We start from the raw sequence: 26,288 nt of genomic DNA, 5'->3' as shown, positions 1-26,288 counted from the left end.
CGCTAACTGAGATACTGGCCACGTATGTTTCATCTGATCACCGTGACTGAGCCAGCACGTTACCATTTGTGAAGTTCGCGTAAAATTGGTAAAGGCATGATACCGCTAGATATTCGCCGTTTTATTTGATGTTTGGCAAACATCCTGCATTGCCTTTGGAGACTCTCCTGCCGTCGGCTCCTCACTCGCCTACTGCCAGTGATGTCGCTGATCGCGCCCGTGCAGCTCGTCAAGTTGCCACGAGCGACTCCGTGCTTCGCAAGACTCCCGAAAGTCCCGTTACGACAGCTGACACAGAAGTGTGCACTTCATGCCAGGCTCTCTGATCCTCCTATGGTCGCCACGTCGCCGCGTTGGCCTATGAGATAAACTCCTCCCACGTTACACCGGGCCCTACAAGGTCCTACAAACTAAATAATAGACTGTCGATTTAAATGTCAATCTGCATCAAATCTAGAGCCAAGCCATATATTGAACAGATTGTCGCGGAGGCGAGGTGTAGGTGAAGGATATATTTATAAAATATTTACAAAGAAAGGTAGGGAAAAAGAAAATGTCTCATCCAGCCCACGTGCAAGCGACCTCATCATCGTCTTGATCGTTCTGCCAAACCTCGCATTCATCCATGTATCAATCGCTCCGCAACATCACCCTCCGGTGGCGGAAGCACCGTCCTGGCGCTTGCTACTGAGGTGAGGAGCTAACAGGACAATAGGGCTTCTGTTAGGTATGGGTAACGTGAACGACATTAGTTGGTAGCGTGGAGATCGAAGAAGCAGGACCCAGGGGTATAATCTCGCAATTCATGTCAACCAGATACCGCAAGCCTACCGAGTGGAGAACTAAATAAGACAAGCCCATTTGCTTCCGTTGCCTTTGCATTCGCCATTTCGCTCGCCACTGCCTCACCGCCTGGGCGCCTGCGTCGCCTCGCTCACATACCGACCCGTGCCGTATGCTCCTTGCCTCAGGCGTATCCGTCTATGACAATCGTCCTGCTCGCTCACCGTCACTTCAGCGCTGTCGGTCCCCGTCGCCCCGGCCACGCCGCTATTCGTCTCCGACCAATTATGGACCCTCCCGCATGGAAAACTAGACCATGCAACTCCTGGGGGTAGTGCTGCATTGTCTTCGTCGTGTAGAAATCTTCCAATGACACTCCCAACGAACCAGAACTTACTTGATGTTCACGTCGACGGTGTCCCTTTGACGGCGTAATAGATACTAGAGTCCAGGTGTCTATAATGAGATCTAACCTCCGTCGTCGACTGAGGAAGGTTCTTACGCCTCCTACTACTCGAGCCGTACGGGTGACCGATGGTAGCACTGTTGACGTCACTGGAATGTGTATTTCCCGTATCAGTCGCCGACCGCCACGTTCCTGTTCCTTTTACAGTGCTGAACAATTGTCCCCCATGACCTAATCCTCGGACTCAACTTTCTTACGGTGCATTCATCTCTGATCGACTGTTCTGCCGGTACCCTCTGCCTCGAATTTGCTCTACTTGCGCATATTCATGCCGAACTGCCGAACACCGTTAGTACGACCGTTTTCGTCCGCCCGCCACCTAAAGCCTTGACTTCCGTCGATTTGCTGTCATCTTTTCCTGTGCCCGATGATGATTACGTCGCCACACCAGTTCCTGATGTCATTTTGATGGGCAATATCACTGTGACCCACTCCGTCGTCCCCGTCGCCGATAACCGCACATGCATCCGGGTCGTCAATTTTGGCCTGACAACGGAAGTTCTACCCCAAAACATATCGGTTGCAACGCTGCGCGCTATAGAAGATGACCACGTCATGACGTTTTCAGTAGAGGTCTGCTCAGATTCTTCACCATATCCGCAGGATGCTATTTGCCCTGCCGCAACATTTCGTCCCATGATTGCTGCGAACCTGTTGCCTGAACAAGCAGCAGCTCTGTGTCCCCTTTTAGTTTCCTACAACATCTTCGACCTCAACAATCGCCAATTCGGCCAGACTTCATCTGTTAAGCATCACATAAATACTGGGGATGACAGTCCTATTCATCGCCGGCGATATCAAGTTTCTGCTTAAGAACGTAAGGTTATTCAAGAAGTGAACAAAATGCTTGCCAAAGGTATTGTTGAACCTTCGTCTAGCCAAAAACTCAAAATAAAAAGCGTCAGGAACTTTTACTGAACCAAACCAACGCAAGTTTGTAAATATACTTGAAATCCACGATGTGACAATGAGGTGTCAGCAGGAAGATTTTGGGGCGATACTCAGAAAACTGAACTTTGAGCTTTATTTTCTCTAATAATCAACCAACTACCAAGAAGTTAACAAAATTAGATATTTACAACGATGCTTTTTTATTTTAAATTGATTTATGGTGTCATTAGTGTCCCCTTAACACAAAACAAGGAATCCACTTGGCTGCGTAGTGAGTAAACATGCATCACTGGTTCTCGTTAAGGTAGGATTGTCAGTAAAGCATAGAACATGCACTGGCTTCTCTAGAGGGGAGCTCTGCCACTTCCCCTCAACCTCCCAATTTCCGATTGTTTTAAGAGCAGCGATGCAATTTCTGTATCTTAAAGAGAGATAATGCCAAGGAGATTCATGCAATGCTGGCTACAGCATTGCTGGCTACAGCAATGCTGGCTACAGCATGTGGTGACCGGCGCGGCACGCCGTTCAGCTCGGCATCACTATATTTGGGGAATTTGGCCCTTGAAATGCAGAAAGCCCCAATCACTGCTCGTTCTTCAGCCAACTTTCTCAATGGGTGCTGCTGTTTTGGTTTGATACACCTAGCAGTACACTGCTATATGACATATGTCATAGTACCTTCATACTGGTAAAACTAGAAAGATGTGCACTCATGTAGACCATTAATGTCCACACAGTTTCTGAACGCCCATCTCATATGAATGTATGAATGAATGAATGTTTTTTTTTTCATCTTGAGTACAACTTCAAGAAAGGTGCATGGGGAAACGGCACACAGCGCCTGACAGGTGTTCCGCTGCGCAGTGACGACCACCAGCATCGAATGCATGCAACAAGAACAAGAAGAACAAGTGTTTTATTCATGGATGATTACAGGTATATGTAGCTTTGGTTGACTGCCCGACAACAGACACGTGCTTCGTTGATCAGTCTAATGGGAAGGGGCCATTCCAGGAGCGCATGCGCGACCTGGCGATACATCTTCCCCCGGCATAATGTTATAAGTTGAGAGTAAGATGCGAGACTTGTTTGAAATCCTGGCCGTAATGCAGATGATTGGGTTGTTGTCTTTGCCGGGTGGATCGCCTTGGCACCGCTTGCGTGGGCAGCACTGTTGACTGTGAAGCAGCTGTCGTTCCTTGAAATGGAGTAGTTGTGGTTGACCGTAATGGCGACGCCCTCCCAGGCATCGTTGGCTGGGAAACCTCCTCATTCTCGGATTCATCTTCTCCCAAGTCCGTCTGGAAAAGCTCGCTTGTGGCTAGAAGGTGTTGCCGGTTGCGTCGGAGTATCTAGTTGTCGTCTGTAGCGACGCGATAGAACTTCGGCACCACCAGGTCCATGACTCGAGCCTTGCGGTCCCACGTGTCTCGCCGTACTCTTACTACTGCATCTTTCTGGATTTCGGGTAGGGGTTTTCTGATTGAGAATTGCCGAGGTTGGGGCCTAAGTGCTTGTTTCCTTGGGCACGGCCAGAAGCGTGGTAGCCGCGTACTGTACGTAACCTTCTGCCCTGAAGCAATTCTCCTGGGGACGGCCTTCTTCAAGAGGGGCCGAACGATAGGAGAGTAGACCCAGCCATCAGTCCACCCTCGTTTCACTTGTTTTCTTCATGATCCTTTTTGATGATTTGGACACCCTACTTCGGCGAGACCATTGGACTGCGGGAACCTTGGACTTGACGTCACGTGTTTGAAGTCGTATCTGGATGCGAACAGGGCAAATTCATGGGATGAGAACTGCGGACCGTTATTGGTGTAGACTTCCATAGGAATTCCGTATCGTGCAAACACTGCACTAAGGTTACTTATGACAGTTCCTATTGTTGTGTCAGCTAGTTTCTCGACTTCCGGAAAGTTTGAGAATGCATCAAACACACATAAGTAGGAGTTCCCGCCGTACATGAAGAGATCAACCCCAACACGGTACCAGACATGTTCTGGGATCTGTCTAAGTACTATCGATTCGCTGGGCTGCCTATATGTGTATTTTTGACAAACGGCACATGACTTGACCATATTTTCGATATCCCGGCTCAGTCCTGGCCAGAACACCATGCGCTGTGCTGCTGCTTCGCACTTATTTATGCCTAAGTGTCCTTCGTGAATACGAGTGAGCATTTCAGCTCTCATGTGCTTTGGGATAACAGCCTTTGATCCCTTCATCACAATGCCTTGAACTTGTGATAACTCAGGGGAAACAGGTCTCATCGTGCCACTAATTTCTTCGCCGTTCCTAAGGCGTTCCTAAGGCCGTTCCTAAGGCGAATTTGCAAGTCTGGGTCAGCGGCTATTGCTTCTGCTGTCTGTCTAACATATTCTTGCGCACCAATTCTGAAGCCACGCCCACTGCATGTACGTCGACGTCGTCTGTGAAGTTATCCACGCTGCGGGAAGAGACGGGCGACGATCTGGCTAGCATATCTGCCAGGAGCAGTTGTTTGCCCGGGACAAAGTGAAGGACATAATCGCATCCTAATATGCGCAAGAAAAAACACTATAATCTAGGAGGCATGTCTGCAATGGCTTTAGCCGCGATAGCGAGCAATGGTCTGTGGGCGGTTTCAACGATAAATTCGCGACCGTAGACGAAGCGAAAAAATTTGTCGCACCCAAATGTTATAGCCATTGTCTCTTCTTCTATTTGGGCGTATATTTGTTCCGCCTCCGTCATTGTCCAGGAAGCGTAGGCTACTGGCCGCCAACCGTCACCATACCGCTGAAGCAGGGCTGAGCCGATCTCGTTCTGTGATGCGTCAGAAGAGATTTTGGTTCCTCAGGTCGGATCAAATATGACTAGTAGAGGGGCGCACTGCTTAGAATACGGCAGATAGCTTGCCACTCGTTGCAATCGTTTTAAGACCACTGAAAGACCGTGTCCTTCTTCATTAGGCTTCGCATTAGCGTTGTTCTTTCTGCCAAGTGAGGTATGTATTTACCGAAGTAGTTTACGACCCCGAGTATTCTGTGGACACCTGCTTTGTCGCTTGGCTGAGGCATTTCGCTTAATGGTGACGTCATTGTAGGGTTTAGACTTATGCCGTGTTGGCTGATCACGTCGCCCAAAAAGTCAATTTTAGCCACCCCGAATCTACACTTTGTTACAATAAACGTTAGGCCGGCCTTCCTTGCTAAATTCAGAACCGTACGGAGGCGGGTATCATGCTCTTCCCTCGTGCTCCCCCATACGACTATGTCGTCGATATATATACGCACACCTGGGGCCTGGTCAAATATTTCATTCATAGTTTTTTGAAATACTTCCGGTGCGGAAGCGATTCCGATGGGAAGTCTCAAGAAGCGATAATGATCAAATGGCGGTCCAATTGTGCATTTCCTTGAAGTGGCATCATCAACTGGGATTTGATGAAAACCCGAGTACGCATTAAGGCGCGTAAAAAATGTTGCTCCGGCCAGCTCTGCCTCAATATCTTCTCTTTTTGGTAATTGAGAGTGCTCTCGCTTTATGCCTGCGTTAATGCACCTCGGATGAATGCATATGCGAAGTTTGCCATCGTTTTTCCTTGCCGCGACAAAGGGGCTTACCCAATCTGTCGGCTCGCTGACTTTAAAGATAATGCCTGCACGTTCCATGCGGTCCAACTCTTCTCGGAGGGTCTCGCGCAATGCCAGGGGCACCCGTCGCACCGGTTAGACCACCGGTGTTGCTTCCTCCCGCAGGACCATGTGGTACGGGCGTTCCACGCAGCCGATACACTCAAGCAACTCTGAGATTTCCTTCGCTATTTGGTCAGTACTGTTCATGTGAACAGAAACCACAGTACGCGACACCAGTCCTTAAGTTTCGCTTGCCGACAGCCCAAGGATGGCCTGGTTGCTCTTCCTGACGTTAAAAAAGTCAAAGTACTCGCTCCGGTTGTTCACAGTCACTGCTAACGTAGCCACGCCGATATGCTTGATGAGGTTGCCACTGTATGAGCGCAGAACAAAGGGGTTTGTCTTCGAACATTCGCTCACCTTGAGTCTTTGAAAAATGGTTTGAGGCAGCAAGTTGGCTTGTGAGCCTGTGTCGACCTTCAGAGACACCAGTTGGGGGGCGTCGATATCCCAATCAACTTTGTTGCCCACGCCAACATCCAGGATTTGAAAATCGTCGTGCTCGTCCCTCACAGCGCTTATTTGAGGACCTTTACTACAACAAGCCGAAACGTGGTCAGCGCCACGGCACGAGAAACCTGTTTTTCCAAAGGCTGGGCACCTTCCACGTTCGTGGATGCGGTTGCACTTTGAACATTTGAATTGCCTCCTTGTTTTGATCTGCGCTGCTTCCGTTTCAGGTTGAGCGTAAAGGCTGTTTGACATGCTGCGACTGCAACGACGAAAATCGGTGCTGGGGCACGCGTCGTAATGCGATCTTTAGAGGGCTCATTCACATGATTGCGATTTCAACAATGCGACTGGTGCGACGCCCAGGGTTGCTTACTGTCAGGTTTCGTGGCACAAGCTGCATAATTATTTTATTGTAGTGAATAAAACATTTACACTATATTATTATTGACGTCTCTTGATTAGAAGCAAATAATATTGCTACGGAACAGCCGCCACAGTGAAGCTGCACTGAGGAGAAAGAAGACGACATGGGCCCGCTTGGTATAGCGTCGCCATTTTGGCCTGCCGTTACTTCCCTGTAAATAAATTGTATATAGTATTGGGCTCTAGCTTTCACGTAACATTAATTTGGTGGAGGTGGACGTTCCCCGTACCCGTCATGGAGCTTTGCAGCGGTCGCAACAGCGCCAGTGCAACTTCGGCTCCTGCTGGCGGCACTTCATCTACGCAACCATCTCCCCCTGCAGCCCCGACCTACGTCGCTGTTACCCCCCCTCGAGATCCTCGTGCTTACAACGGAGCCGGCAGTCCTAATGTTGACATGCTCCGCTTATACGAACGTGTCAGCACTAGTCACAGGTGGGATCCGACTATTATGCTTGCGAGCGTTCTTTTCTACCTCGACGGAGCTCCACTTGCATGGTTCCAAACTCACGAAGAGGAGATCTCGAGCTGGGATCTCTTCAAAGAGAAGCTTCGCGACCTTTTTGGCAATGCGTTCAGTCGCCAAGTCAGTGCCAAGAAAGCCCTTGCCACACGTGTACAGACGTCGACCGAGTCCTACGTGTCGTACATTCTTGACGTCGTGGCGCTTTGTGCCAAGGCTGACCCGACCATGTCTGAGGACGATAAGGTTAATCACGTCCCCAAAGGCTTTGCTGACGACGCCTTCAATTTACTGGTGTTTAGGAACATCATCCGCATCGATGCGATCCTCAAGGAGTGCCGCCGTCTTGAGCATGCTAAACGCAGCCGGGTATCCCGGCACATCACGCGACTTCCCAACACAGCGGCTACGTCATCCTGCGATGACCTCTTCCACCAGCCGTCGCGATGTGACAACTTGACCCGCATCATTCGTCGTGAGGTCGACGCGGCACAACCGGCGGCCCCTTCATTCCCGTCACCTGATAATTCTCCGGTGACAATTTCCTTGGTCCAGGCCATCGTCCGTCAAGAGTTGTCCAACGTCGGCCTGCAATCCGTTCGTTCCATACGCTCGTACGTCCTTTCTCCCCACACGTCCCCACCGCGCTCTTCTTACGCCTCCTACGGACAGCGCAACCCCTCCTAATGGCGAACAGTGGACGACAGGCCGATCTGTTTTAATCGCCGACGCATTGGACATGTCGCTCGCCACCGCCGTAGCCGCTGGACTTCTCCGATGCGCTATTCTCCTGATTACCACCCTCGCCCCTCTAGCGCGTCCTTTTTCTTCGCCCCTTCTATGCCCGCTCCATCATCTGACCCTGCGATACCTCTGACACGACCCCGCTACTCCCGCTCGCCTTCTCCCTACCGTCGTCACCCTCCCGTGGTCAATCTTGTTCGCCCTCGTCACGCCGTACTCCTTCTCCGACCTACTCGCCGCACCCCTGACCGAAAAACTAGACGGTGCAGCTTGTGGAGGTGAAGCTGCAAAGACGACATTAGCACGAAATCCTCGCTTCACCTCACCCACGAACAAGAATCTTTTGGATGTTCTCGTCGACAATGTTCCTGCGTGCGCGTTGATTGACACTGGGGCGCCTGTGTCCATTATGAGTGCTGCTCTTCGCCGTCGGCTCAAGAAAGTTCTAGCGCCTGCCCCGAACCGATTTGTACAAGTCGCCGACGGAGGGACTGTAGCGATGGTTGGCATGTGCTCTGCGCGACTCACCATTGCTGAGAGACAAACCGTCGTTCTCTTCACCGTCATCGAGCATTGCCCTCACGTCCTCATTCTCGGTCTGGATTTTCTTGCCAATCATTCAGCCCTCATTGACTGTTCGGCCGGCTCACTTCGCCTTGACTTGCCTCTTCTTGCCGACCCTGTGGACCCGCCTCCAAGCCGTTTGAGCTGTATGGATTTTATTCGCCTACCGCCTCAATCTGTGACACACGTCGACTTGTTGTCCTCACCAGCTTGTCAAAAAGAAGGATGGGACGTGGCGTTCTTGTGTAGATTATCGCCACCTGAACAAAATCACAAAAAAGGACGTGTACCCTTTGCCACGTATTGATGACGCTCTAGGCTGCTTGTACGGTGCCACCTTTGTTTCTTCTATCGACTTACGGTCCGGCTACTGGCAGATATCCGTCGATGACATGGACCGAGCGAAGACTGCCTTTATTACCCCTGACGGCCTTTATCAGTTCAAGGTGATGCCTTTCGGTCTTTGTAACGCGCCCGCCACCTTCGAACGAATGATGGACCCTTTTCTTCAGGGATTCAAGTGGTCCACCTGTTTGTGCTATCTGGACGACGTCATCGTTTATTCGCCCACATTTGACACGTATCTAGACCGCCTTTCAGCGATTCTTGACGTGTTTCGCTGCGCCGGTGTCCAGTTGAACTCGTCAAAATGTCACTTCGCTCGCCGCCAAATCACCGTCCTTGGACACCTCGCGGACGCCAGAGGCGTGCGACCTGATGCGGACAAAATTCGCGCCGTTAGGAACTTTCCTGTTCCGAAATCTACCAAGGACGTTCGTAGTTTCGTAGGGCTGTGCTCATGTTTCCGACGCTTTGTGAACGATTTTGCGACTATCGCACGCGCCCTTACCGAACTCTTGAAGAAAGACGCCCCATTTTCTTTGGGACCTGACCATGCCGCATCTTTTTCGCAGCTCACTACTCTCCTTACCACGCCTCCAATTCTGGCCCACATTGACCCGTCTGCCTCAACGGAAGTTCGAACTGATGTCAGTGGTCACGGCATAGGAGCAGTGTTAGCACAACGCCAGCGTGGACATGACCGCGTTATAGCCCATGCCAGCCGACTTCTATCACCCGCTGAGCGCAATTATTCAATCACAGAGCGTGAGTGCCTCGCTCTTGTGTGGGCTGTTGCGAAGTTTCGTCCATACTTGTACGGACGCACCTTCTGTGTCATCACTGATCACCACGCGCTCTGCTGGCTGATTGTTTGTCCCGCCACCGCGTCGACGAACCTGCTGATGCGGACGCTATCGCCTGCGTTTTCTTTGTCTCCCGGTTGCTTGAGATCGGCAACGAGCAACGCCGCGATCCTTCATTTCGAGCCCTCATCGACCATCTGGAGTCAACGCCTGGCGACACCTCTCCCCGGATGTTCTCCTTAAGGAGGGAACAATATACCGCCGCAATCTCGATCCACACAGCCTTGACCTTCTGTTCGTAATTCCATCACACCTGCGTTCGACTGTGCTCCAACAATTTCACGGCGCTCCCTAGGCTGGTCACTTGGGCGTCTCACGCACATACGACCGTGTACGTCGTCGATTCGTTTGGCCGGGTCTCGCCCGCTCCGTGGGGCGCTACGTTGCCGCTTGTGAGCCCTGTCAGCTCCGGAAGAAGCCCTCCACACCTCCAGCTGGATGTCTCCAGCCGATCGACATCCCACCGGAACCCTTTTTCCGTGATGGTCTAGACCTTCTTGGACCGTTTCCTCTCTCGGGCTCCGGAAATAAATGGGTCGCCGTCGCTACTGATTATGTGACGAGGTACGCAATCACCAGAGCCCTTCCGACAAGTTGTGCTACTGACGTTGCTGACTTTCTGCTTTATGACATCATTTTAGTGCGTGGTGTTCTGCGCCAATTACTCACTGACCGAGGCCGCAGCTTTCTATCGGAAGTCGTCGAGGACATCCTCCGCTCCTGCTCGACAAAGCACAAGTTCAGGACGCCCTACCACCCATAGACCAACGGCCTCACGGAGCGCCTCAACCGGACCATCACCGACATGCTTTCGTAGTACTTTGCCACCGACCACCACGACTGGGATCATCACTTACCATATGTGACGTTCGCGTATAATTCATCGCGTCACGACACCGCCGGCTATTCACCATTTTATCTCCTATATGGCCGAGAACCCGCGTTGCCCTTGGACACTTTGTTGCCCTCGGCCACACGTTCAACCACTGAATACGCCCGCGATGCGATTGCACACGCCGATCACGCGCGCCAGCTCGCCCGCACCCGTCTCAAAGGCCTCACAGGAGCATCAGAGACGCTTCTGAGAATGCCACCATCGCGACGTGCACTTTACTCCGAGTTCTCTGGTGCTTCTCTGGTCACCAATTCGGAATGTGGGCCTTTCAAAAAAGCTGCTGTCGCGCTACACTGGCCCATACCGTGTGGTGCGACAAGTGACCGATGTCACGTATGAAGTCATCTCCGCCGACCTGTCAGTGTCATCGTCGGCTGCAAGTGACATCGTTCACGTGGCGAGACTAAAGCGATACCAGACACCTTTCACCGCGGATGTGTAGATTAAGCACCGGGACTGTGCTTCTATCGCCGGGGGTGATGCTACGGGACAGCCGCCACAGTGAGGCTGCACAGAGAAGAAAGAAGACGACGTGGGCGCGCTTGATATAGCGTCGCCATTTTGGCCTGCCGTTACTTCCCTGTAATTAAATTGTATATAGTATTGGGCTCCAGCTACACGTAACAATATGTACGTTTACTAATTTAAAAACGTTAGTTAACATTTGTCTTGGAGTGCGCGACGGCGGTTTCTGTAGTTCAGTGCGACATCGCGCACGTAAACAGCTGTTCACAGGTAGTTCAGCGGTTCTTTATTCTACAGTGGTGGTGGTGGTGCTGATGTTGAAGCAGGCGGGGTTAGCCTGGCATAAATAGCCGGCAATTGTTCCGCCTGATCCTCCTTCGAGTTGAGATCAGGGGTGTGTCACCATGTGTCGATGAGCCCCGTGTTTCGCAGGAAGGCTATCAGCAGTCGTTGCGCTCTCTTCCTGAATGCCGCGGGCCCTGCGGGGAAAACAACGTCTTCAAAGGCCCTGTGCGTGAGACCGCTTTTTTGTAGGTTGTCGACCATCACTTTTCTTTCTGTGTCAAACTGCGGGCATAGCCAATTGAAATGTTCGATGCCGCCAATGTCACCACAGAAAACACAGAGTGGGGAAGCGCGAAGCCCTGTCTTAAATAACCAAGCTGGGGTGTACGCGGAGTCGGTCCTGATGCGGTATAAAAGCGTCGCTTGTTCGCGTGTAAATCCATGAGTCACACAGGATTCGTGTGGATTCTTGTGTATCTCTCTAAAGTGAAGGCGGATTGCACCCTTAGGGTTTTGAAAAGCTTTTGGAACTTTCACTTTTGGCACACATGTCAGCGCTAGGCGTGCAAGGCGTCAGCTTTCTCGTTTCCATCAATTCCTACGTGTGATGGAATCCATTGAAACCTTATGTTAAATCCTTTGCTCGTCCGGTCAGTAATCAGTGCCAGAGACTGCCATGTAAATTTCTTTAGAGGTTGGCCCCGATGTAATCTCTGTAATGCTGACTTGGAATCCGTCAGCACCACGACATCTCGTGCAGAAAAGGCCCGTAGTTTCCGCAATGCCGCGGTGATTGCGGCGCTTTCTACTGTTGTAGAGGAAACTACGCGATCCAATCGGTGAGACCATGACACATCAAGGGATGGTATGCAGAATGCCGCTGCACAGCTGTCTGTGCGCACACCGAACCGTCTGTGTACACTTGTAGATGGCTTTGAAAGGCAGTGCTCAAGTGGTCCAGCACAATAAACTTTGCTTCGGCAGTTGAAATGGTGAGTTTCGTCGGTAGATGGGGCGCATTGAGGTTGCAGGTAACGTCCGGAAAAGACCATGGCGGCTCAAGGCGACTTCGTTTAGGCCATTGCAGTCCTAAATATCGGAAGGTGTTCAGCGCCGCATGGAGATGTGAGCGAGTTCTTGCTCTTAGCCGCCGGAGAAGCGCCGTGCCTGCGCGTGACTCGCCCAGCCTTAATAGCTGCGTCAGCAAGGCCTGAGATGCCAAGAGGCGGAATGGAAGAGGCTCTGCCTCATTAGTGACTTTCTTGTTTGAAGCCGCCATTGGAACTCCCATCGCCAAGCGAAGTCCCTTTCTGTGCACTGCCTCCAAGCGCTCGAATTGACTCGATGACGGTGATATCAGAGGGAGCTGATAGAGAATGCGGCTTGTTATCAGTGCAGCGTTCAGTTTAAGCATGGTTATAGGATTGTTTCCCCAACGTACACATGCCAATCGAGGAAGTGCCTTGACACTTTGCACTGATGCAGCCACAACACTTTCGACCGCACCACGCCATAGTAGCTTGTTGTCGATGGTGACGCCCAGGAATCGAACACGAGTTGCACGAAGGATTGAATGCCCTCTGATATTCAGCGTCAGACGTGTTGACTTGCGTCTCACTCCCGGGAAAAGCATGAAGGCAGATTTTTCTGCTGATAAATATAGGCCAAGCGTCAATAAGTGACGATCGATAGTGGAGATTGCGGCCTGGGCTATCCGGCCAAACGCTTGTGTTGGTACCCCGAGATCCAAATGCAGATGTCATCTGAGTAGATGGACATTTTAACTGCCGTCCGACCTGTTTTCAGGGCATCTGGAAGGCTGGTCATGGCAACGTTAAGAAGCAAGGGAGATAAGACACTTCCTTTTGGGACGCCGAGGGAAATTCGTCGCTTGTCACTCATTTTACTTCCGAGTTCCGACCGTGTACGAAATCCGGTCATACATGATGGCAGTCTATTTCCTTGCTCAAGATACCATGTTAACCTCGTACATATTAGTCTTTCCATCAACTTTCATACGCATGATGTTAGCGATACTGGCCGATACGGGGTGAGGTTTGCAGAATCCTTTCCGGACTTGAGCACTGGCACCACCCATGCTGTCTTCCACGCTTCTGGGATCTCTCCTGTGCTCCAGACGTGATTAAATATGTCCAGAAGGGCTCGTTTTCGTTTATATGACATATTTGTCAGCATTGGATTGCTGATCGAATCGGGACCCACAGCACAGAGTCTTCTTAATTTGCTAAGCGCCAAATCCAACTCACGAAAGGTGAACGGCGTGTCTATGGTATGGAATGCTTTAGACAACAGAGGGTTCAATACTCCTGCTGATCTGCCAGGTGTGTATACATCTGCAAAATCTTCTGCAAGGGTTTGCAAATCTTTTTCTTGCTTTAAAGCAAGTGCTTCGAATGGTCTGTGTAGGCGAATCTTTCCGGATAGGCTATTCATTACTCCCCATATCCTTGTCATGGGAGTAAACGCCGATAAGCTCTCACAGAAAGCAGCCCATTGAACTCGTCTTAATCTTTTTGTGTGACGACGGATGACAGCGTTTATCCTGTTGTATTCAGTTTTCGCAGATTGATTTCCCGTTTTTCTTATTAGTTTTCGCTCCGCTCTCCTACGAGCTGCGCAGAGGTTCTTTAGTTTCGACTCAGGAGTAGGGAAATGATCTGGCAGTTTCAACATTTACGTAGCCACTCTTTTGCTGCGCAGCATATCTGCGAACAGCTCACCAGGGGATTCATCCAACGCTTCTGTGTATGTGTCCCAGCGTGTCACAGCACAGAATTGTCGCCCAGCAGTGTGAAATTCGGTAATTTTGGTGAAGATCGGAAAGTGGTCACTGCCCAGCCTGTCTGGGGCCGTTGTTGACGATAGGACAAGGTCTGTAGAATGGATCACGAGGTCTATGGCACTCCATGAATCTGGTGGCCTCAAGAAAGTCGGTTTGCCATCGTTCGCGATACATAAGTCAGCAGCATCCGCGGCTTCGACAAGTTCCTTGCCTCGGGAATCTCCCCAATGCGAATGATGTGCATTAATGTCGCCACAGATTACTCTAGGAGAGGGGAAACGAATGCAAAAGTCCTTTATAAACGCCTCCATGGAGACCTTCCTGCGCGGACTTATATACACCGACACCTCACTGAGTTTTCGTTTTCCTAGGCACACTTGCACAGCGGCGACTTCCAAGGAGGTAGAACAAAGGTCTTGCACTGGTAAGGTGACGTGGGGTATTTCTCGTCTGATGTATATCATCGCATTTCCATTTGCAAATGACGGTATACTCGGATTTCCATGTCTGATGTACCCTGGGATTGTCCTTCCATTTGGGAGACCGGCCTCCGAGAGGGCAAGAATTGGTATAGGTATGTCTCGAAGCAAAAGACTGAGTTCAGAAAGACGCTGTAGAATACCGGCGCAGTTCCATTGCATTATTAAGGGCACTTTTGGATGACGGAATAGACCAAATGGCCGAGAAATTGCCATTATGCTACTGAGGGTATGTGGAAGTAGAGCAGAGTATTACTGACTCAAGAGCCAGCACTGCTTCCAGCATATCCTTCCTTGAACTAGCAGGCATCTTCGCAATGTGGGAACGTAGTGGCGTGAACAAAGCGCGTATAACATGATGGCAGTTTTCCTGCTGACTGTTTCCAAGTGGTACTTGAGGTCGGTTTACTGCGGCCGCATAGGTGCGTTTTTCGGACTCTTTTCGAACAGGTTTCTCAGTGGCTGTGACTGTTTGCGTTGGCTCAGTAACTTCGTTTATCGGTGTGGGACGCGGTAAATGAGATGCGCACTCTGTTTCCGAACCAGTTAGTTATGGCGCTCTGGACGTCTTCTTCGTGTTCGATGGTGCGCTTTCACTCTTTGGACCCAGAACAAACAACTTATTTCTTCGCTGAGCAACTGTCCGCGCAGGACATCGACCGTAGCTAGCAGGATGGTCACCGCCGCAATTTGCACACACAAAGTTGTCTTGCACACGTCTTAAAGTCATGAGGTCTCCACAGCGCTTGCACCTCTGTTCCCCACGACAGTACTTAGCGATATGTCCGAAGCGCTGACACTTGTGGGCACGTCAGCTGGAATCGGACCCGCAATATGGCCAACCCGTTTCTCTTTTACGTGCAGATACTTCTGTTCGGTGCGGCAACGAAGGCCAGCATATCGCAAGGATTGACAAGCTTCGAGAACTTCGCACATGGCGCTCGAGACAACGCATGCGCACCGGATTTCAACAAGGAAGCCTGGACATCACGGCACACAGCGCACTCTACCTCAGTGGATGCGCGTATAAGAACCCCGTTGCACCCGCTCTCAGTCAGTGGGCACGTCAGCTGGAATCGGACCCGCAATATGGCCAACCCGTTTCTCTTTTACGTGCAGATACTTCTGTTCGGTGCGGCAACGAAGGCCAGCATATCGCAAGGATTGACAAGCTTCGAGAACTTCGCACATGGCGCTCGAGACAACGCATGCGCACCGGATTTCAACAAGGAAGCCTGGACATCACGGCACACAGCGCACTCTACCTCAGTGGATGCGCGTATAAGAACCCCGTTGCACCCGCTCTCAGTCAGTGGGCACGTCAGCTGGAATCGGACCCGCAATATGGCCAACCCGTTTCTCTTTTACGTGCAGGTCAGTAACAAATTTTCTACAGTTCAAACTAGTGATCCGTGCTTCATCCAGCTGACGTGCCCTCGTAGCTGTTATGTATTTCTTTCTGTTGCGAAAGATTTTCTTTTGTCCCTGTTAATTCTCTGCGGCGATGTTGAGTCGAATCCCGGTCCTACCACTGCGGAACTCTTGACTCAGTTACGGGATGGTCAGAATAACATTCAGAAGAGACTTGACGGAATCGAGTCAAAACTAAAAACAGTTGAAGAATCGGCTTCTTTAATTAAACAACTTACCAGCCAGATCACTGGCCTTGAAAAAACTGTGATATGCTTGGAGCGTAAGCTGATAGACTTGGAGGACCGGAGTCGCCGAAACAACCTGCTTATTTTCGGTGTTCCTGATGATGATGAATCAAACGGTCCTTCAGCGCGTGTGGCGACAATATTTAATGATATTTTAGGTGTTGAAGCCCGCTCAGTTGAAAGAATACACAGAATAGGACGAAAACAGCATGGTAAAACGCGTCCTGTAATTGTAAAATTTTTCGATCACAAAGAAAAAATAAATGTGTTAAAGAATTCTTACAAATTGAAGGGCAAATCTATTTCAATCTCGGAAGACTTCTCGGCAGCCACTAGGTACAAAAGGAAAATGCTATGGCAGAGTACTTCTGACGCTAGAAGGGCGGGCAAGAAGGTGAAACTTGTTTACGACAAAGTTAAGGTCGACGGCGAATGGTTCAAGTGGGAAAGTGAACAGAGAAAGATGGTCCTGTCAAGCAGACCTGAAAATGCAGAGGCAGCAAACCAATGAATCGATAAAAATGACACAAGCGGTTTTTTGTGCTTGAACTTGAACGCTCGTAGCATAGTGGGCAAGTCCTCCGAGCTTGAAAGCATAATTCTTGCGTACAGGCCGCATATTGTAATTATTACAGAATCATGGCTGCAACCTGATGTCAGTGACAAAGAAATAGCACCTAACGGCTATAAAATCTTCCGTAAAGATAGAATTTCGAGGGGGGGCGGGGTTGCCATCATTTTCCAGGAATCTTTGCACGTAGAAAGGTTGGCAGACATTCCTGGAGTTGAATGTGTCCTCGCAAAAGTACATACTATTAACAAAACTTTCATTATCGGGGGATTTTACCGCCCTCCTAACACAGACAGCACTTTCAGCGACCAACTTAATGAATTTCTCTGCTCATGCAGAGCTTCAGCCTGCAATATACTACTGGGCGGTGATTTTAATTTTCCATCAGTGGTATGGGACGGTGTATTTCCCCAGCCAGGAGCACAAATCGCTGAACCATTTGTTGATCTTTTAATGTATCATGACCTAACGCAATTAGTAAAGCAACCTACACGCATACATAACGACTCAGAATCTATCTTAGATCTTTTTTTAGTTAGCAGAAGTATGCTTCCTCAGGTTACGGGACTTAGCGTCGTCAACGGCATATCAGATCATAGAATGGTATGTCTTACGATGTGTTTGGGCCATGTCGTTGGGGTTGAGCATGAAAAGCGCTCAGTGCTTGTTTTCTCACGAGCAGATGATGTACGCATATTAGATGCTCTGGACTTATCTTTTTCCAACTTTGTTTCCCTCTCCCAGTCTGCTTCATGCTCAGTAGAGGATCTTTGGCAATACTTTAAAGATCTTGTGTTGCAATGCGTGAATAACTTTGTACCGACTAAAGTAATCACTGTCCGCAAAACCCGCCCATGGATAACAAAAGAAATTGTACGCTTGGAACGAAAGGCGAAGAAGACAAGAAAACAACTGCAGAAGCACCCCTCTGACAGTCACATGCGCAAACTTTCAGTGCTGCGCACTCAATTAGGCCAAAGCATTAAAAAAGCAAAAGACTACTACCACAATGTCACTATGAAGCAATTTCTCCTTTCGTCCCCTGCAAAATTCTGGCGGCATTTCTCTTCAAAATCAAAAACCGTGCCCTCCCTCTGCATTAATGGTGAAACAGTTTCGGAGAAATTACAAGTAGCAGAATCGCTCAACAACTTTTTCTGTTCCGTATTTACAGTTGATAATGGTGAAAAACCCACATTTTTCACATTGCAAAGCTTTCCACCTATTAGTAATATTATAATAACGGAAGAAGGTGTTCTAAAGCTTTTACTTAACATTGATACAAAAAAATCTTCTGGCGTCGATGCGATACCCAACACATTCCTGTTCCGATATGCCGAATGGTGCTCTAAATTCTTATGTGTTATTTTTAATAAGTCATTAGAACTATCCGAGTTGCCTCATGACTGGAAGTTTGGAAAGATTGTTCCAGTGCCAAAAGCAGGAGACTCATCGCTGCTTTCTTCCTATCGACCCATTTCTATACTCTGCACATGTTCCAAACTTCTTGAACACATCATCTTTAAACATATAACAGCTTATCTTGAGCTTCATGGTTTTCTTGACCCCAGGCAGCATGGATTTCGTAAAGGGCTTTCAACTACTACTCAGCTTTTAGAAACCATTCATGATTTCGCAGCTATTCTGGATGAGCAAGGGCAAATTGATATAATTTTTTTAGATTTCGAGAAAGCATTTGACCGGGTATCACACACCAAACTCATGATAAAATTGAAACCTATACTTAAAAATGAGTCCCTTCTTTCCTGGATTCAAGCATACCTTACTTCGAGACGGCAAACTGTAAACATAGACGGAACACAATCACAGTCAAGACCTGTACTATCCGGAATCCCACAGGGATCAGTGCTTGGGCCCTTATTTTTCTTAATTTTCATCAATGATATTGCACAGGAATTGCCAGTTAAAATAAAATTGTTTGCTGACGATTGCGTTTTATATAAAGAAATCCGTTGTCCCGCTGACCAATCGCTGTTAAATACCTCGCTGTCTACAGTGCAATCATGGTGCAGCACATGGCAAATGAAAATAAATGCAAAAAAAACTGTAGCGATGACCGTGACGCGGAAACGACACCCTTTAAACAACCAGTATTCGATCGATGGGCATATTTTAGACCGCGTGACAAGCTATAAATATTTGGGTGTAGTTATCAGCTCGGATTTAAAGTGGAATGAGCACGTGTCATACATAGAAAAGAAAGCCATGCAGAAGCTTTGTTACTTGAGGCGTTGCTTAAAAAATTCACCCCATGAGATAAAACTACTAGCTTACAAAACTTTCGTCCGCCCGATTCTTGAGTATGGGTCCGTCGTCTGGGATCCACATAGCGATATTAACATAAAAAAGGTAGAAAAAATTCAGAGAAAGGCGATACGATTTGTATTCAATTCCTTCAGCCGTTATGCATCACCAAGCGCTATGCTCGAAACAGCAGAACTGGTTACCCTGCAAAAACGGCGATTTAAAGAACGATTAAAGTACATGTATCTGCTCTATCATGGAAAATTGGGCATCGACAAGGACACGTATACCGAGCCTCTAGCTCGTCGACCAACTCGGTCTAGCCGCGCTAAGCAGCTTAAAGATTACTACTGCAAAACAGAAGCCTTTAGAAATTCATATTTTCCCCGAACCATTAGGGAATGGAATGTACTTCCTGCTGCGGTGGTCGCCTGCGACACCATCGAATCATTCTTAAAGCTGCTTAATGAAATTGCGTAAATGACCGAGGTACATCCCTGCCCTCCTTTCCTTTTTCTTCTTCTTTTCGGCTTGTCCTTCCACATAACTGAACACACGTGTTTTCTGATGCTTCTGTCACTGCTACACATTTTTACACACTACCACATTATATTTGTCTAACAGGATGTTCTGTAATCGTTTGCCACGCGTGGTATACATATATTGTTCTAGTTTAGTTTTTCTGTCTCCTAAGTGTTTGTCACCTTGGCACTAAGAGCATTTTACATTTTCTTCTGGAATAATTTCACATTGTTAGCGCTAATTGCTACGTTCTCGCAAATGACGCGCTGCTTATGTTTTTCAAATTCAGTGCTATTTCATTTTGCTCACGCTTCACACCTTGTACTCAGTCTTACTCGTCATGTATGTAACCACTCCTGCTTAAGGCCTCTAACCAGAGGCTGGCAGTAATATTGAAATAAATAAATAAATAAATAAAACAGCGTGGTGGTGTCTCCACGTAGTCGACGAGCTCGTGTGTGGTGAAACCAAGGTTGATCTTCTCCGGGCGTTCAGAATTTGGAGCAAATGTGAGAACCACCCAGTTTGTGCGCCTTGACTCCCATTCAGATGACGAGGTTTGGACCCGACGGATGATTCTTCTTGCATGGAATACTCCCTGAGGTCTCAGGTAGGTGAGCAGCTCATCATCCGAGTACCATTTAGGGACTCCTCTAACAATGCACGTGTTTTTCATATAACTGCGTGGGACACGGGCAGATATGACTGTGCCGCCGATATTCTTGGTCTCTAGAAAGACGTTGGCTTGTCCTTCTGTCTCTACATCTAAGAGCAATGCTCCCTGTTCTGTGAAGTGGCTCTTCACTGGTGCTCCACCGAGAATCCTTTCAAGCTCAGAATACAGGACAATAGGGTTTACTTGCCTTAAATCATCTCTTTCGGATGCTGCAGTGATTAACACTAGAATGCCTTCCGCCATGTCTTTGCGATGGCGCACAATTCGGAAACCACCATCTTCCATGTCCAGGTCTCAAGGGTTCACCACGTTGTCATCCTCGATGATAGTTGACTCGTCTTCAGATTCACCAGTGTCTTGTCGCTTGCAGTCAGGCTGGCTTTTACAAACCAGCTGGCGTTTCTGACCCGGTGTCAGCCATTGGGAGGTCATGGCGGGGTGCTCGTCGGTGCCAGCTTGGTTCATTCAAGCACTTTGTGAGGCGGCGGGTGGCGCAGCACCCGTCGGTCTCCAATACGGAAGGTACCTTTACGAGTCGACAGACGTCTTGAACCGTTTTGACCAGTAATATTACCGGAAAATAACGATAAATGTAGGCAGCGCTGCTCAGACAGGCTAGCAGCAGGTTCGTCGTCTTCTTCTTCTCCCCTTTATTCTACGGTTCAGCGCTGTGTGTTGTCTTATCTACCTTCTATGACCGTTTCGTTCTGCCTGCGCTACAACATTCTACAAGATGACCTATCGACAAGTTCATATAGCTACCGTCACCGCATATGCAGCATTCGGAATTCGGCTGCCACGAAGTCGTGTCAGCCCACCAAGATCCTCGCGCTACTCGTGCTCAGCCTCAGCTTCTGGAGAAATGATGCGTGTATATCGCCCGTCATTGCGCATATGTTGTGCCTGCTACTAGCCATATTCTTACGCCGAACGCAACAAGAAGCACCAACCCGAACGCCCGCGTGTGCCCCTGAACGAAGCGTCAAACAATCTGTGTGATTACGACGTGGAATGAAATTGTGTTGTGAAATTCAACCTGAGCGCTAGCCTGGTTCGTGCATCGCCGTGCTTGCGCTGCGAATATATATAAATGGGAGCCCTCTCTAAACATTTCTAAAGGCGCAAAGTTGGACGCATCAAATGTTTCGAGCAGTTACCGTTACTTTTGTAGAAACCTGTACGTTGTAAGATAGCATTCTAAAAGACACGCTTCTCTTCCAATTTGTTGTCCTGTGTCTCGCGCTGGTAGTATACTCCGAACTTCTAGCAAGAATGCCATATCAATACGCGCTATCCATAATGCAGGATTGTAGGCCCACGGCAGGCGCACTTGCCGTAGAATTTTTCAGCTTTCTGCTCAGCCTCGCACGCCTCCCACGGTTAGCCTGTTCTGTGGAAATAAATATAATTATTATATTATTGTTATTAGATATTATAGTTTCTTCACTGTAATCTATAGCAATCATCCAGATTCCTTAAGCTAGTCATGCATTTAACCTGTATTAGATCAACATTGTTACGACATGCTTATGGGAGTCATTTCAAACTTGTTTGCTCAGCCAGAGAAAGCACGAATGAAAACCTCAATTTTTATTTCAATTTGTTATCGCTAAACAGATTATATTGGCAAAATTTTATGCCTGCTTGCATTTTCTGGAATTCAATGTTCAGAGCTGGGAAAACTAATACCTTTTCTTGCTGTCGAAAGGCTGCTTCAATGCCGATAGCAAGCTATAATTATTCATTTCGAAAGTCGTAAGCAATGACTATCTGTCTAAGCTTATCAATGCGTTTTTGTTCCACGAACACAATTAAGTTTTTCTCTCCCTCTCATTGACAGCCATGGAATAAAACCGTTCACTTTCATAAGTATCAGGATGCAAACATTCTAGAGTCTGTCCTGAGCATTTGTCTGCATCCTATAGTGTGCATGTTTGTATCAAGTTCTGGTGTTACAATCGCAGTGATCTACACATATAGTTATACGGCAACAAACAAATTTATTTAACACTCTTTTCAAATCTACAATGTGACCATGCAGTAACGACTACATTATTAAGCAAAAAGAAAAACTGCAGATTCAGTGTACGTCTTGGAATCTATGTGAAATGAAATTTTTGTCAAGTGGCCAATTAAATGCTGTTAAAGTACTTGCGATATATACAATTTGTCTTATTTTCAACAATCCAACATGTCATGTCTTCCAAGGTTTGCTTATACACTGCATAGGTCACAACCTTAATGTTATGTAATCTTTACGCATTACACTGTTCACAAACCATACCAAAACGCAAACGGCAGTTAATGTAGATGCACGCTGCGATACATCAACACAGTGACGTATGTTGAGCAAGGAATGGTGCGAGGTGTATGCAGATGAATGAATGACGTGCTTATGTACTTATTTATTTATATATCGCGCAGGCTGCAAGGTTGAAGTATTATGCAAGGGGGAATAAAAAGTTGTTGCAAAAGGAAGGGCACAACATTAAGAAAAAAATACAGCAAGAAAAGCAGTACCAATACATTGCACCAAGTAGCCCAACGTGTTTCACTGGCACAACACTATACGATACTTAACAAACAATAACAGAAATAATTACTGCCCATGCACCTTGTACAGACGGTAAACCAGCGAAGCTGAAATGTGCGGCCCCGGTGTTTGTCACTGGGTTAATTCCAGTGGTTTATTCAAGTCTTTCTATATTATTGGTTATGTCTTTGTTTCTTAATGAGGTTATGCACATGTTTGGCTTGGGTTTATCACGTTGTTTATTTGGAATGCCACATATCGCACTTTGCAAGATCTTAATGAGAGCAGCATTCCGGGCAAGTTGGTAATCCATTACTTAAATGATATTGCGCGACACTACAAAACGACACGGACGTGAGAGAAGACGACACACAAACCGCTTGGTGTGCAGTCTTCTATCACGTCCGTGTCGTTTTTTAGTGTCGCGCAATATCATTTAAATTTTTGTAATATCACCATCATGGAAAGTGCAATGAGTGGTTCATTGTGGTAATTCAGCGGGTCTATTAAAGTCTTCCTGAACTATGCTACGCATTTGTGTTTTGTAATGCATTAATCATAATGGTTATGGCTCAGTTATGCACTGTAGTTACCAAGTGACACACCGGGGCTGAGCATTTCATTTAATTATATACAGGGACACATTTTTGAACCTATTAGAAAGTCGGAGAGAGACTGCTGCATGCGCGCTCTGCTGCTAGAGAGAAACGACGTCACTATCGGTCTAGCCAATGGCCCACCACACCTTTGCTGCGAAATAATAATGACATCATGATCTTGTCTTAACCCCGTCCCCCTCTGTGTTCCTTCCCTGCAATAATACGTAGACAAAGGTATGTTTGAAATGCATAAGAATTTCTATGTCTACCCAACAAGAAATTTCTCTGTCCATCATGCAAGACGAATGCAACGGCTCACACCCCCTTAAACGATGGCTCATACCCTTGCACTAGGGTTTTTGGGATCGCACAATGAGTGTCTTGCCTAGGCATATACAGCTTCACTGTAAAAAGAATGAACACCTTTCTGCTAGAGACCAAGGCGTACTAACAAGAGAACGTTTATTGAACATGCCGAGTAAATGCTGGTTGACAAGCAATAAATCGAAGTTACACAAAAAGCAGAAGCAAAAATTGATGTGCGTTCATACAGATCCCAACAGAAAACGCGTCCATCTCTGAAAGTGTAACACAGGCCATGCTGACAAGATTCTCCCAGTACATTTGCATCTACAGCTTCCATAATTTGTCTAGGCAGCCGATCTCCACAGAATGCTAGCTTCTTCCTCTACAATGCACTCTCCACGTCTGAGCGTGCATTGTAGAGGAAGAAGCTAGCATTCTGTGCAGATTGGCTGCCTAGAGAAATTATGGTTGCTGTGGATCTAAAAATGCTGGGAGCATCTTGTCAGCACGGCCTCCGTTAGAAATGGATGCATTTCCTGTCAGGAAACGCACATGAATTTTTGCTTCTCCTTGTTGTGTATGTTCGGTCTATTGCTTGTCAGCAAGCATTTACTCAGTATGCATGAAATGTTTGGTTAGATCATCTCGGTTTTCTTGTTCGTCCTATGTGTCCTCTGGTGCCATTTGCAGCCAGGCTATTCACTATTTTTTAGACTGCAACAAGTCACTTTAATGGCCCTTCTGATGCTTCTTTGTACCTTAAAAAATCTTTTATTTGGCCAATGTAGCAAGAATGTATAGTGTGAAGCAGTAAGATCAGGGTACGCTAACTTCTAATTAAAATGTTTATTGTGAAAATGCAGTGATCTATAAAGGTTACCAGAAAGTAGTGCAGCAATAAAACCTGATAGAGACTGGTGCTTGATGGAACCAAACATAAAAGCGGGAAAGGGAGAAAATGCATGTAGATATACAAGTCCAGGAAAAAAAAACATTGTGACCACCAAGTGTGCATGTGGCTATATTCCAGGAAACTCATTGTTTTTCCAATGGCATGGAACTGGAAGAGTTTGTTTGCATAAGCAAGTTGTCAGTTTGTCTACTGGAATAACAAGTGTTTCTTGAAAGGTGCTGGCATACAGGATTGGCAATTGTAATGATTATTTTCCTGCACTTGGAATTTTTCTGTATTTTCTTTGTGTAGCATTTGTATTTATGTTTGGCAGCATCAAGGACCAATTTTTGTCTGTCTTTCAACGATGTCTTTCTTTTTCTGAGGAAAGCACGGGGAAGGCTGTAGATGGAAATGCAAGACGATGAGCAACACGAGAACAAACTGAAAGTAGGAGCCAACGTTTCCACAAGTGGACCTTGAAGAAGACAAGTCCACTTGTCGAAACGTTGGCTCCTGCTTTCACCTTGTTCTCGCTTTGTACATCGTCTTATTTTTTCTGGTAATTTGTATAACTCGCCAAATTTTTACAAATGAACCTCAGTTGAAAGTTAGTCCTCATCCTGTTGATACTGGTTCATGCTATGCACTCTTGCAACATTTGTGTGTGTGTGTGTGTGTGTGTGCGTGTGCGTGCGTGCGTGCGTGTGTGTGTGTGTGTGTGTGTGTGTGTGTGTGTGTGTGTGTGTGTGTGTGTGTGTGTGTGTGTGTGTGTGCGCGCGCGTGCGCGCGGGTTTTGATGTGAAATCGGGCCCTTGGGCAGAGGTATCATTCATCTCCTGTGCAGCCTTATGAATTCATTAAATATAGTGCAACCGAAATACGATGGGACAAAAACGAAGTGAACACACAGAGCGCTTCGTTCTTGTCTGTTGTCTATCTGTCAGTTAATAACGAATACACACAAACTGATCCAGTTTTCAGTTATTTTGTTGGGCTTATAGGACCGTGTGTGTCCTGGAATATCAGCATGGCTGTGTATCCTGTAATTTAATTTGTGGCCATGTCCTTACAAGTCGCGTGTCAATCTCCTGATTTTCCTGACAATCTTGTGTGATGTGCAGGCCCAGACAGTTTCTGGTGAATCCATGCAGGGTGTTTTGTAGGGTGCTGTGTCATTGCTTTCAGTTCAGCTTTTCTAGGTGCAGGGTGACCTGGAATGGTACTCACTTATATGGGGTTTAGTTTTATGTAGTGTCATACTACTGTTAAACTGCTATTGCCACATCAGTGTACATCAGTGTACATCAGGGCTATTGCCACATCAGCGCCTGATGTTTGCTTGAATATTCATAATTGGCAACCTCCTCTGTGTCTGGCAGCTGCATAGTCTCCTGGCCTAACTGTTTGCCCCCATATTTCACGGTATGGGCCTGTTGTGTTTCAAGTTCAGGTCCTCCCAACATTGTTTCTAAAGGGAGGGGTAGTCGTCCTTGCATCTCATATGCTAGCTGGCACAATATCTTGGGACCAGGTTCTGAGCCCTTGAGGCAAAGAATTTGTGCTGCAGGCTGCAACTCTATTCTGTCTAGGTGCTTGTTCGTTTGCTCTTTCTCATAGAGTTCTTCAAGCATGGTAGAGTCTGAAATACCTGTTACCCGATGCCTGTA

At 47.7% G+C, this 26,288-nt stretch overlaps 1 protein-coding gene across 1 annotated transcript in view; it reads left to right on the top strand.

Moving 5' to 3' along the window:
- LOC135921240 (secretin receptor-like) overlaps nucleotides 1–26,288 on the top strand; it is a 323,541-nt gene that overhangs the window by 279,432 nt on the left and 17,821 nt on the right. Inside the window, exons 14-15 of the mRNA XM_070531477.1 lie at nucleotides 15,461–15,970; nucleotides 20,162–20,222. Of these exons, the coding sequence (XP_070387578.1) occupies nucleotides 15,461–15,970; nucleotides 20,162–20,214 (563 nt within the window). The 3' untranslated portion in view covers nucleotides 20,215–20,222. The remainder of the gene's footprint in view (nucleotides 1–15,460; nucleotides 15,971–20,161; nucleotides 20,223–26,288) is intronic.

Source organism: Dermacentor albipictus, chromosome 1, assembly GCF_038994185.2.
Source record: "Dermacentor albipictus isolate Rhodes 1998 colony chromosome 1, USDA_Dalb.pri_finalv2, whole genome shotgun sequence".
Classification (NCBI taxonomy): Eukaryota; Metazoa; Arthropoda; class Arachnida; order Ixodida; family Ixodidae; genus Dermacentor; species Dermacentor albipictus.
This window is presented reverse-complemented; position numbering and strand designations above follow the sequence as displayed.